Below are 12,986 nucleotides of genomic sequence, written 5' to 3'. Positions count from 1 at the left end.
GACAGAAAAAGCACTAAGGTCCCCCAGCAAACATAGTCCAGACCTAGCAACCTCTTTCCTTTGGGATGAGAGCTGCACTGTGCAGATGCATCTTCTCAATGGGAAAGGCAACAAGATCAAAGGACCTGGCTTTAAGGATTAGTGTGGGAAAGCTTCTGCACTTTGCTCGTGGAAAAACATAGTCCAGCAAAGGGAGCTTTTCATCCGATGTATGATGTCATCTGGTGTATGATGTCATCTGGTGTACGATGCCATCTGGTAACATTGTCAATATTATTCTTAGAGGAGGAGTAGCGGGAGTACAAAGCATACTGTGGAGTAGACACTGGTGATAGTCCTAAGGGCCTTATGTCTATTCTCCTCCAGTCTCCCTTTTCTGTCACTTACTCCTCCCTTTTCCGCCATCATTCGCTCTCCGAGAAGAAAAGTATGTGAACAAGAACACCCGTTACATTTGATTTCAGGCCGACGACCAAGAGAAAAGTGATTCTGAACAACTCCGTCTTTTTCGCCAGGGGTTGCCATCAAAGCTCTGGCTGTCTTCTTTGTTTGATTGTTTGCCTAGTCACTTCAAAGCCCCGTACTGCGAAAGCGGCTCGGATCAATCATGTATCAGCAAGTAAACGGGGGGCTATTATCTCATGCCACACAGGTGTCAGTGGATGCATTTCCAACCCTGCTGGAATTCTCTGGCGAACAAGATTTGAATGAACGTGCACAGAGGTAGACAATGAAGCTCTTAGTCCATTGGTTCACGATTATGTTCAATTGCACTTCATACAGCGATGTCTTGGGTGGTCTGAAAGCATATCGCCCTGAAATACAGTCACCCATCTGGCCATGTTTGGCACGCAAAACGGCTACATTTCACTGCCACTCTAATATTAACGTACCCTGTTCACATTTCAAAAAGCATTTCCCCTAGTGAGTAAATAATTCAACATGAATAGATGGCTTTCATCTTGATGCGGTACATCTACATTGTCAAAAACAGAGGTTTTAACGGAAATCCAAAAACGTCCGTTTGTCTTGTAAGGTCATTTCTGGTCAGTGTGGGTAGCTGGGTATCGGTCCAACTCTCTGGGGATCCCCCGTTACAGCATGGTGCTGCCTGTCTGGTTTAGCTTAAAGTCACACAGCGGAGGTATTGACGCATTTAGGCTGTTTTGAAGGGATCTCCGCCCATGCAGGCTTTCCCCGTGTCCGCCTGGCCACAAAGACAGACAGACACATCAGCTCTGTTGGATCTAAAGCCATAACCCACCCACACAGCCCTGGAAATGCCCTGGACTAACCAGTGGCGATGGCAAGTCATTTACAAAGTAGAGGCAATCCATGACACAGGCATCCTGGCTACTAATGCATGGGCCAAATGACCCCGGCTTGGTTGTTGCCTGGCTCTCAGCCCATTCGGGTATGCCCACGGCCCATTTGACTTTAGTATGGACAGAAGAAATGACGTCACGCCTCGCTTTCAAACCGAGGTATTATGTTATTAGAGAGTCCACATAGGTCTACAGCGTTTTTAATAATGCCCGGCACTAAAGTGAGTTGTGGAGAGTTGATGAATAGACATAGTCCATATATTGCATTTTAATAACTATCACTAAAGAAAAGTGTGGTTGAGGGGTTCAATATGAGCCTAGATATCCAGCTGTTGCACTGTAATAGCTCTCAGGGTAATGGAGTAAATCGCTCTGTTCCATTCTTTCTGCTCAGCCCTAGGGGCCAGGGGTGCTGTTGTGTCTGTGCATACGTGGGCTGGAAACGAGGGATTGTCTATGTTGTGTGTGTGTGTGTGTGTCCTAAGGTGGATGGAGGATCTAGAGGCTGTGCCAATGGAAGGTTTAGGAGGTTAAGCGGTTTTACTCCCGGGGACAGCGTATTCACATCATCCCTTTAATCTGCCCGGTTACCCCTGCCATCAGAGTGGATTGGATGACTAACCCGATAGACAGAGACAGACAGAGCCACACACACACAAACTCTACTAGCAGCCCTCACTGTATTCTCTTTCACTATTGTGATGAGCAGCAGCTAAATCAGCTTGGGTAGAATTCAAGGTCATGACCTCAGCTTTCAGAGTACATGAAGAATGAGCCTGGCGCTAACCGAGGGCTTTACTGATCATGTCCCTTAGGATGCGGTGGAATGGAGAGAATGAGGAGCGAGAGAGAGGGGGAGGTTACATGTGCTCTACCCATGGCAGAGTGCACCGGAGCGGCCAAGCTCTCTGGCACTCAGCCCAGGGGATGAGAGCCCTATTGTGAAAGAAACCAATCCACAGCCTCCGAGGCAATGCGCTGGGTCCACCAAAGCCTATAGGCATCGCCCAGGGCAATGTGTTTGGTAATCCACAGTGCCAGCATAAATCACATAACCCTGGTTGGTTGACACAGTTGGCCTTTGCCTGTCGACTGGTGTCAGCAGCGGGTTTGTTTATGGCAAATTCTCCCTCTAACCCTGCCTTCGCTGACTGTTACCAACACTGTCCGTTAACGTTGATTCCAGGTGGACTTTGTGATAAAGCCACCACACGTCCCCAAGGAAGAGATGGCATTCATTATAGAGTAGACAAGGCCTATTAAACCCAGGGGAAATATGGTGGGGAAAGAGTACATGGAATCCTCCAGAGGATTTACAATGAAGACAGCACCATGGAAGGATAATCAAACCATAACCCATTGAGGTTCGATTGTTCCAAAAACACGGTTTTCATGAAAGTAAACCTCCGTCTATGCAGCAGACGCTTTCACATAATTGGGAGTGATGCCAATGATTATGCAACGCGTCAGAGCATATCAGCACACGTTCTGTCAGTCACTCGTCTTGGTCAAAACATTTGTAAACTCTACACTATAACAAAGAGTCAGTAATAAATACAAAAACCAAAAAAAAATGAACTGTACCTTGCAGAAGTAATGGCATAGTACAGGTTCTGTCTATGTTAAGCATAGAGAGTCTGATAGATGAAACGGGACCCACGGGACCCACTAGTTACATGAGGAGTTCTGTAGTTCCCCCATAACAAACTACCTACCTACGCACGGAAGCCGTAAAAAGGGTTTTGGATACTAAGGAAAGGTTTCTCGGACACAGATTAGGCCTAGTCCCGCACTAAATAGTACTACGGATGGAGAATCTCCATTGAGAATGTTTTAAATCCAGAACTAGACCTAAAAACCGGTCTCTCTGAAACTAGACGTTACAGCAATAGAAAGCGAGACCTGCTCAAAACAAAAAAAATCTTTACTGCTGAGAAACAAACTTCAAAACACGGGGAAGGCAGATGGGAGTCCTCGGTACCTATGGGAGATGGGAGTCCTCGGTACCCATGGGAGATGGGAGTCCTCGGTACCCATGGGAGATGGGAGTCCTCGGTACCTATGGGAGATGGGAGGGTACATTTAACATTACATTTAAGTCATTTCCTTATCCAGAGCGACTTACAAATTGTACCCATGGGAGATGGGAGTCCTCGGTACCCATGGGAGATGGGAGTCCTCGGTACCATGGGAGATGGGAGTCCTCGGTACCCATGGGAGATGGGAGTCCTCATGGGAGTACCCATGGGAGATGATGGGAGTCCTCGGTACCTATGGGAGATGGGAGTCCTCGGTACCCATGGGAGATGGGAGTCCTCGGTACCCATGGGAGATGGGAGTCCTCGGTACCTATGGGAGATGGGAGTCCTCGGTACCTATGGGAGATGGGAGTCCTCGGTACCTATGGGAGATGGGAGTCCTCGGTACCTATGGGAGATGGGAGTCCTCGGTACCTATGGGAGATGGGAGTCCTCGGTACCTATGGGAGATGGGAGTCCTCGGTACCTATGGGAGATGGGAGTCCTCGGTACCTATGGGAGATGGGAGTCCTCGGTACCTATGGGAGATGGGAGTCCTCGGTACCTATGGGAGATGGGAGTCCTCGGTACCTATGGGAGATGGGAGTCCTCGGTACCTATGGGAGATGGGAGTCCTCGGTACCTATGGGAGATGGGAGTCCTCGGTACCTATGGGAGATGGGAGTCCTCGGTACCTATGGGAGATGGGAGTCCTCGGTACCTATGGGAGATGGGAGGACTAGAATACACACCTGGTGGACTGCGGGGGAAAGTAAAGACACAGGGTAGAGTTGACCTTTCCGTCCTCCGTCAACACAGGATATGCAGAAGGATTCCCCTTGGCACTGTCTAAACAAGCCCGGAGCACAGGAGCTTGATCTGAGAGCGGGCTTGAGAGGACACTGTTCATCAAAAAAAAGGGGTGAGGGGAGGTTCCAGGGAACCGGGAGGGAGTGTGTTATCACGTCTCCTCCGGGTCAATGCTTGGTTTGAACATGGTTAAGCATGTCTGCAAACACAATGAAGGTGAACAGAGACACACCGGCTTGGTTTGTCTGTGGTACACTGTGTGACAATTATCCTGGTTAGTGGTTGTGTTAAGTCGTTTTAAATAGAGGGAACATGACTTTGAAACCTTTGCTATATGTAAATATGCAGGACCTCAATTTGTCTACATTTGTTCAGGTATTTCATAACATGTTGTGTCTGGACTGATCTAACCTCATTTGGACTGTTTAATTTCAAATGAGAGAGAGAGAAAGAAAAGAAAAAAAACTCAATTTTGTGGCACCATTACACTGTCCATCCACACATATCTCATTCATGTTCCCTACATGTCCCTAGACACAGGAGATTGCTCCTCTCACACGAAGAAACCTATTATTCGTCCACTCTCAGCAACCACAGACCATTGGAAGGCGTCGGGTAAACTCCACTACCACCTGTCAAAGGAGACCCCATTCAACCCTTCCATCAACCCTTCAGACCATCCACGAAGACACTATTCCCTGGGCTTCATTTCTCCATCCATACTCCAAACATAATGGAAGAGAAGTAGTAGTAGTAGTAGTAGTAGTAGAGAGAAACACGTAAAAACCCATCTGAGGTACGTCGTTTTGAAGCCAATGGTTTTATGGTTGTTTTAACATGGTTTCAATATTTGGACAAGCCTGCCAGTAAGATCTAAAAGCAGGTGACTTCTCAATGGTCATTTCAGTTTAGAATCAATTTATATACGCTTAGGTACAGTATACGATGTGCCTAGATGGGCTTAAATGTTCAATTGGGCCAATAACCAGCAATAGAATGCTTACGCCAACTCCTCCATTCAATATTAGCGGTAACACCAACATTCCTACTATTTGGATGAAAGACTACCATCATGTTTTAATGGTACAGTTTATATAGGCTGGGTGTGGAGCCATGCACAAGTTTACAACGTGGCAACAGCAATTCCAATGTAATTGGGATATGAAGACAAATGCCTGCAGGTTAACTTGTGGAATTAGATTCCACAGAAACAGGATCGTTTGAGGGGGAACAAGAATTGGCACAGATACCATCTCACATAGTGACAACTTGCACTTGGGTAAACATGAGGGCTTGGTCACCCCTCACCTTTACTTTTGTCGCATTTGCTCAACATATAAATTGGAGAGGGCGAGAAACATGGTAGTGACACAACAGCACAGCTCAACTGTGATCGCGAGGTGTCGGTTTACAAACCAAGGAAAAGACTTGTTGAGTGTTAGCTCGTGGATATGATATCTCTGTTGGCTAAGGTTTCTGACAACTCGTCAAGCTCTGTGTAGCCTCTGGGGATTTCCCATAAACGATAGGAAGAGATCTTGAATTCTTAATCATCCATGTTTGCTTTAGGTGGTCAAAATAGAGCGAGCAGATCCATGGCGGATTGGCAGCTAATGGTTTTACAATGGAGACCAATATATATATATATATATTTTTTTTAGTTTTACCTTTATTTAACCAGGCAAGTCAGTTAAGAACACATTCTTATTTTCAATGATGGCCTGGGAACAGTGGGTTAACTGCCTGTTCAGGGGCAGAACGACAGATTTGTACCTTGTCAGCTCGGGGGTTTGAACTCGCAACCTTCCGGTTACTAGTCCAACGCTCTAACCACTAGGCTACGCTGCCGCCCCATGACAAGCACATTTTAAATGTCTCGCAAGCAGCGATTTCACAAAAGTTGGAAACACAGATACTGTATGTCGAGTTCATAGTTGAACACCAACAAATTAATTAATACCAGAAAGACATTTTAAAATTCCAGAAAATCAAATGTAACTTCATTTCAGGCCAGCGCAGAAAGCTCAACAGGATAGACTTATCATGTCTCTACTCAATAGAAGCCTCCCTGCTTGTTGACTTGAGCCTCCCCATTTCCACAGAGCCCGTTAATAATTGATGAGAGAACAGGTATTTTTAAGTGGGATCTTCAGCTTTTGAATAGCAGGGCCGTTATCACCTCGCCTCTGAGTGCATCACACCTCCAAGACACACAACACACATCCGTATGTATGGATACATACACACATGCATGCAGGAACCTGAACACACACACACACACACAAGTATACACACTAGGGTTGCAAAGGGTCGGAATCTTTCCAGTACATTTCCAAAAATTTTCTGTGGGAAGTTAAGCCCTGGAATTTGGGGAAGTTTGCTTATAAATTAATCAAAAAAAGTTAGCTTATAACAGTGAAACTTTTTTTGTGGATACACATAAGGCAATTCTAGGTCTTGTGGCATATTTTGGTTAAACTATCACCAATTCAATAGAATTACAACCCTCTACATGCACAGTACATTCTTCCATCACACGTACAGCTGATTCTCAAGATCTTAAACACTATTGAGATGCTATTGAGCCCACACTACTACACTGTCTGAGCCTAGGACTACATACTTTCTGGTAAGTTTTTAGTACAATACCAGGTGGGGTGAATATATTTGACATGACATACATGATTATTTTGTTAACTAGTAAATAGTAACCTACAACAAAGTGTTTAAATCATTTCTAACTTGTTAACAATTTCTGCTAGTCAGTTTTTGCTACCATGTGGGTTTTAGCTTGCTTGAGCCTGCTAACCGAGGAGTGTTAATTCACCTGTTTCCATACATGTTTCATCCCAAGTGAAGAGCTAACTCATTTAATTAAAGTTCAATCCGTAATAAAATTATTTGTAATTTTTTTTCTATTGGAAGGATTTAATCATTTGCAATCATGTCTACTTATGATAAACCTTTTACTTTATGTTTCTGTCTACATATGATATGGTAAATAAATCCAATGCAAAAAAACATCTACATTTAAATGGTATTAATATTAATTAGCATACATTTCAATTAATTCCCATATAGTCCCGTTAATTCCCATATATTCCCACGGAAAGTCCATCTCTGAATATTCCCGCAAAATGTGCAACCCTAATACACACACACACTTTCTCTCTCTCACTCCACAACAATAAAAACAGTCATATTCCAGACGAGGGGCTTCTGAACCCCCAAGAGATCAAAAAGCCTTCTCTGGAGAGTGTTTATCCTCGTACTCCAGCAAATGGATGCATTTTGCCGCCATTTAACAGCAGCTCTCAGGAGACAACCTTTCAGAAAGGATCACATTCAACCAACGGCTCAATGATCACAGGTTAACATCATCCTGGCTGGCTGAAGCAGCAGCACTTACCATGAAGCAGGGACTCTCAGCACTGGCTGGCAAGATCACCACTTTCCACTACCATTCATGTTCAGAGGATGGCATATATCCGACAGAGACACCACTTAAGCGCATATCAACATACTTAACTGGCATTCAACCGGTATCGTTGTTAATGAAGTGTTTGCTCCTTAAGAATGTGAGCAAAGCAGGACATCTTCCTATCTTCTAGAGAAAGGATGAGAGTGGGTTTTTCCTCAGGTATTACACCAGTTCATTGGAAGTGCATCCATGCAAGAAATGCTTACAAATAATAAGAAAAAGTATTGATTCCAATAAAATAAATAACTTTTCCAGCGAACCAACATTTCTCTCTCTGGCTGCCAAGCTAATTGTCAGCTTTAGAAATGTTAGACAGATGAAGACAGCAGATAACGTACTGCAATGATCCACTTCCTTTATGATGTCTCCAGTAAAATGAGGAGCTGCTGTCGTTTCTCTTTTCTGCATGAGAACGGTCTTGTGATATCAGACACGTTAAATAGTCATTTATCCCACACTTTCATCCATAGTCGCTTACAATCGGATTTACAATCGAGGACTTACGACAACAATCTCTAAGCACCACAATTGTACACTATTAAATTATATTTAAAATCTTCAGGTCAGGCTACAATGCTTTTTAGAACCAAAATAAACATATGGCTAGTGAAGACTTGGCTTGAGTTAGTGCAGCATTATTGTCAGTAAATGTCCAAGGCAACACATTACCCTTTAAAAATAATTGCCATCTAAAACTATAAAACTAAAACTGAATACATAAATATACACTAAGTGTACAAAACATTAGGAACACCTGCTCTTTCCATGACAGACTGACCAAGTGAATACAAGTGAAAGCTATGATCCATTATTGATGTCACTTGTTAAATCCACTTCAATTAGCGTAGATGACGGGGAGGAGACAGGTTAAAGAAAGATTTTAAAGCCTTGAGACAATTGAGACATGGATTGTGTATGTGCGCCATTCAGAGGGTGGATGAGTAAGACAAAAGATTTACGTGCCTTTGAACAGAGTATGGTAGTAGGTGCCAGGCGCACCGGTTTGAGTGTGTCAAGAACTGCAACGCTGCTGGGTTTTTCCACACTCAATAGTTTCCTGCGTGTGTATCAAGAATGGTCCACCACCCAAAGGATATCCAGCCAAGTTGAAACAACTGTGGGAAGCATTGGAGTCAACACGGGCCAGCATCACCGTGGAATGCTTTCGACACCTTGCAGAGTGCATGCCATGACGAATTGAGGCTGTCTTGAGGGCTAAGGGGAGTTACCCTTTATAAATCCTGGTAACTGGTAGCTTGATAAAACATTTCTTGAGACAAAAGTTAGGCTTTTCTCAGCACGAGCACATAGCCTGGAAGCCTAGAAGCCTATATTCTTCAGGTTTGAGTAATGCACTTACCCACAGTACTGTGAAGATGGGAATCGGTAAACAAGAAGGTTGAGATTATTGATGGTACATGGAAGACACACATACCCACCCTGACTAAGGAGACTTGGCAAACACCATTAACCCCTCTGACCTAGCCTGGTTAAAGCACAAGCCGATTCAGCTGCCAGGCTACAGTACACCATTCTAAGTCCCAAATGGCACCCTAATCCCTATGTAGTGCACTACTTTTGACAGGGGCCTATAGGGCTTTGGTTTTGTAGAGAAAATCTCATATTTCTGTTTCCTTTACAAGGCCTATTTGAACTCTGGCATCCATGAGATTGCCATGTGTGATTTGATTTAATGTCAGTCAGCTGGGAATAATGTATGCTAATTAATTTCTCCATTTAATGTTTAGCAAATAGTCCCCAGAACAACTAGGTTCATCTTTCCAAGAGCTGAGGAGTGCATTGTAAATGTTCTCACTTTGATATTTAGAATAACCATATTTAAAAAAAATAAAAAAAAGTTCAGACAATCAATTCTTCACACAAACAACCACTAAATGTCAAGATATTCCCTAGTATTAGCTGCATAAATCCAATTAAGATGATTTAAGTCTCAAAGTGCATTTTGAAGAAACTCCTGAGACTCAAACAAAACAAAAATCGCCCGGAGAGTAAAGACAGTTCAATGTCTCTAAGTTGCGAGTCATCGGCTTATTAAATACGTATAAATAACGTTGTTTTTTTTTTAAAAGAACTGCTTCAAATGACTTGAAATGGTAATGAGATTGGAAAAAGGTCAGAAACAGAAAACAGTCACATCTATCCATGCCTTTTCTTTGAGTGATTACACCTGAGTGCTTCGTCACAGATACTTTAAACATTCTTTTCTGTTATTTACGACTTCATATTCCAGTGTGTGTGTGTGTGTGTCTGTATGTGTGTAAGGAAGACATCATACTCAAACAGTAACTCCAATAAGAATTGCAACATTATTTTGTCAACGCAAACTTCAATGTTGTGAGAATGCTGTGCAACTTCTGGCTTGCGTTTACTGTGAACACCGAGGCGGTACCTGCTTTCATTTACTGTTAGCCAAGTAAGCTACTGTGGCTATTTGATCATCATGTAGGCCTACCAGAGTGGCCTATCCTCAAAAACAACGGAGAAAAATGCATCCCATAACATTTTAACATGGAAATAGCTGTTAAGCCTACAGTAGCAGCCAATGTGTGGTGTTCAATGAAGGCCTACATTCCATGAGACTTGAAAAAAAAACCTGTTTCTCCACTTGTTCTTTAGACAAGGTGGTGATTGAAAATGTTGTGCTTTTTTGATGCAATAAACCACTTTACAAAATAACACGCATTATTACTCCCATACCATTATTACAAAGAATCAGACAAATTATGCTACCCTCTGCCTATTGGCTACTTAGTTTTATTCAAGACCCTCTCAAATTAGAACACTGCTCCTTTAAAGAAAATAAATGAATGCTGCAGTCTGATGGGAGCTGCCAGTGCAGTTTAGAGGGAACACCTCCTACCGTATGTATATCTCAAACTCTTTGAAAGGTAAGTAACTCAAATACACATTTCAACATTCTTTAGTCTATGCAAGTCAGGTTGACTGGTCCTCTTGAATTAATGCAGTACAACACACACACACACACACACACACACACGAGTATACACTGCATGGTGGACTGGAGCTGAGTAAGTGGACATCATTCATTACCTTGGCACTGGAATCCTTGCTTTCCAAATCCCCTGTGAAAAGAGAGGAGAGTGAGGAATGAAATATAGCAAATAGCATGGAAACAGACACATACCTAGCCTAAACACGTTAGTAATATCAAGCAGAACCAGCAGTCTTCTCCCAAGACTCCGAGTCAAAAAAGCAAGTAGCCTAAAACTGTTTAAGGTGTTTCCCAAGGATCATTACACATTACTTAGGATTTTAGCGGCCATAGGTCGTAACTGTAACATTTTGTTCACTCACTCGGGGTGACATATCTCTGTAGCTATCAATACATAGTCAAGCAAACACACCACCTTGAAAAGAGGAAGGTTGGTCAACATGGGTGGGTCTTCAACCACCCGAATAGTTACCACTTGTTACTTGTGTTTCGGTTTAAGAGCCTATATAGCTCGTTGGCAGTAAGTTATTTCAAAATATGTATTAAAAACATGAGGACTAGGAGAAATACAACTTTTACAACTTGTAACAAGCATCAAAGTAGGCGCGCTGTCACAACCCCAATGCACACGGCGAATCTAGCCCACCGTAGGCAGAACGGATTCATTTACTTTGGACTTGCATTGAGGCACATTACAGTCAAATGTTGGCTTTAAGGACGTCCAGCTTTGGCGTGGTAGACCAACCATTCCAGTAAGGAAAGTATACGTAACGGTGCAGCACAGTTCGCTATGTAGGGAAAGTGACAACCGAATAGCTGGTTGAGAAGACAGCGGAGTTCTCAAACGTTCAACAGGCAGAGGCCGTCTGGAGAGGGGAAAGGCGCTTACCAGATAAAGTCGGTGCAGTGGCTACAAAAAGTCGGCTGCTTGAAGAACCTCGCAGTGAATTTGTGGTCCTTCACTTCATGGACGTTCTTCTGCCTCAACGCTCCTTTACGAGCGAACCCTTTCGCGAAGTCCCCGGTCCCCTCGTTGAATTGCGTAACATCAGCCATAGTCACACACACAAAAAGAGCAACGTTATTCCTCTCTATCTAATGTGTATATCTACCTATTCAATCAAATGTTGCCACTGAGCAGGAGAGGCGACCACACTGTATGAGCTTTCCCAAGCTGTCGCTACAACTACTTTTACTGACGGCTCCACAATGAGCGCTTTGCTTCCGTCTTTCACTTGAGCTGACGTCACCAATGAATCGCCTGGAGGGAGGGCTATTGGGAATTTGGAAGATTGGAGCGTCATCCAGTGGCGTAAAAAATACTGGCACATGTTTGGGTTCAACCGAGTTATTTGAAGTGAAACGACATCTCAGTCATATCGTAGTCAGTGCTTGACTTGGCTCAAATGTGTTTCTTTTGGAGTTCCTGCACCTAAATGAAAACAGAGCCGGCACCCAAAATGAGTAGCAATTTCGCCTAATTAATTTAATTAATTTAATTTGTTCTGAAGTATTTAGGGACGGTTCAACATTTACTGTGGGGGGTCTAATGTTTACGATCACAAATAACAATACTGCCCTACAAAGGCAACACAGTTGTTTTTACTGCAAAATCTGACTTCGAAGTCTTTGCCTGTTTAGACAGAGAGCAATTTCTTATACACCATGATATATTCTGATCAACTGGCTTAGTTTCCTGACAGAATAACAAATACCACATTAATCAGATAATACCTGTCTATTACAACAGAGCAAATGTTTTTTTTTTACCAAATTCGTGGTTACTGTGTTTTGCCTATGTAGGGCAGTGTAGCGACACCTGTGTTTATAAACGTGGATATTGACTTTGCACTTCAGCGTTCTTTTGTGGCACAGTCAACGACTGAGGGTTCGCCGACCACCACAGACGAGCCCACTCTCTCTTCCTATTTCATTAGGCTTACACTATGATCAGAGTCAACTGAAGACAATGATCAAGCTAGCGGGAAATCAGATTATCAACATTTTGATGTCATATTTAGAATTATATAAAATATATGTAACGGATTTCCCACCAACAGGTTTCTGTGTATCTGTGCATCACATAACCAATAAACAAAGCGTACCAACCTCAGGCGCTTCAATATCATGGTTTGCGTATTCAACACCACAATAAATAGACCATGTCTATCCCGGAAAACTGAAAATATATCCCTCCCTATCTTGTAGGTTTACCCAGTATAGAAGGCTTGGTTTGACAATCTCTGAATGTCATTAAACCTTTTTGTGTTTCCGTTCATCAAATTGCCACGGCACAGTTTGGATTGATTGATTGATTGATTGATTGTTTTGTCAATTAAAAACGTATTTCCACTGTGGTACCTATTTTCTTTTTTACA

General features: G+C 43.1%; 1 protein-coding gene across 1 annotated transcript in view; it reads right to left on the bottom strand.

The window, feature by feature from the left end:
- LOC118364978 (protein kinase C alpha type) overlaps positions 1-12,986 on the bottom strand; it is a 251,842-nt gene extending 238,856 nt beyond the window's left edge. Inside the window, exons 1-2 of the mRNA XM_035746840.2 lie at positions 11,498-12,986; positions 10,707-10,738 (exon numbers count right to left, since the gene is read on the bottom strand). Of these exons, the coding sequence (XP_035602733.2) occupies positions 10,707-10,738; positions 11,498-11,664 (199 nt within the window). The 5' untranslated portion in view covers positions 11,665-12,986. The remainder of the gene's footprint in view (positions 1-10,706; positions 10,739-11,497) is intronic.

This window comes from Oncorhynchus keta, chromosome 32 (assembly GCF_023373465.1).
Source record: "Oncorhynchus keta strain PuntledgeMale-10-30-2019 chromosome 32, Oket_V2, whole genome shotgun sequence".
Taxonomy (NCBI): Eukaryota; Metazoa; Chordata; class Actinopteri; order Salmoniformes; family Salmonidae; genus Oncorhynchus; species Oncorhynchus keta.
The sequence above is the reverse complement of the archived record's forward strand: the minus strand, read 5'-3'. Positions and strand labels throughout refer to the sequence as shown.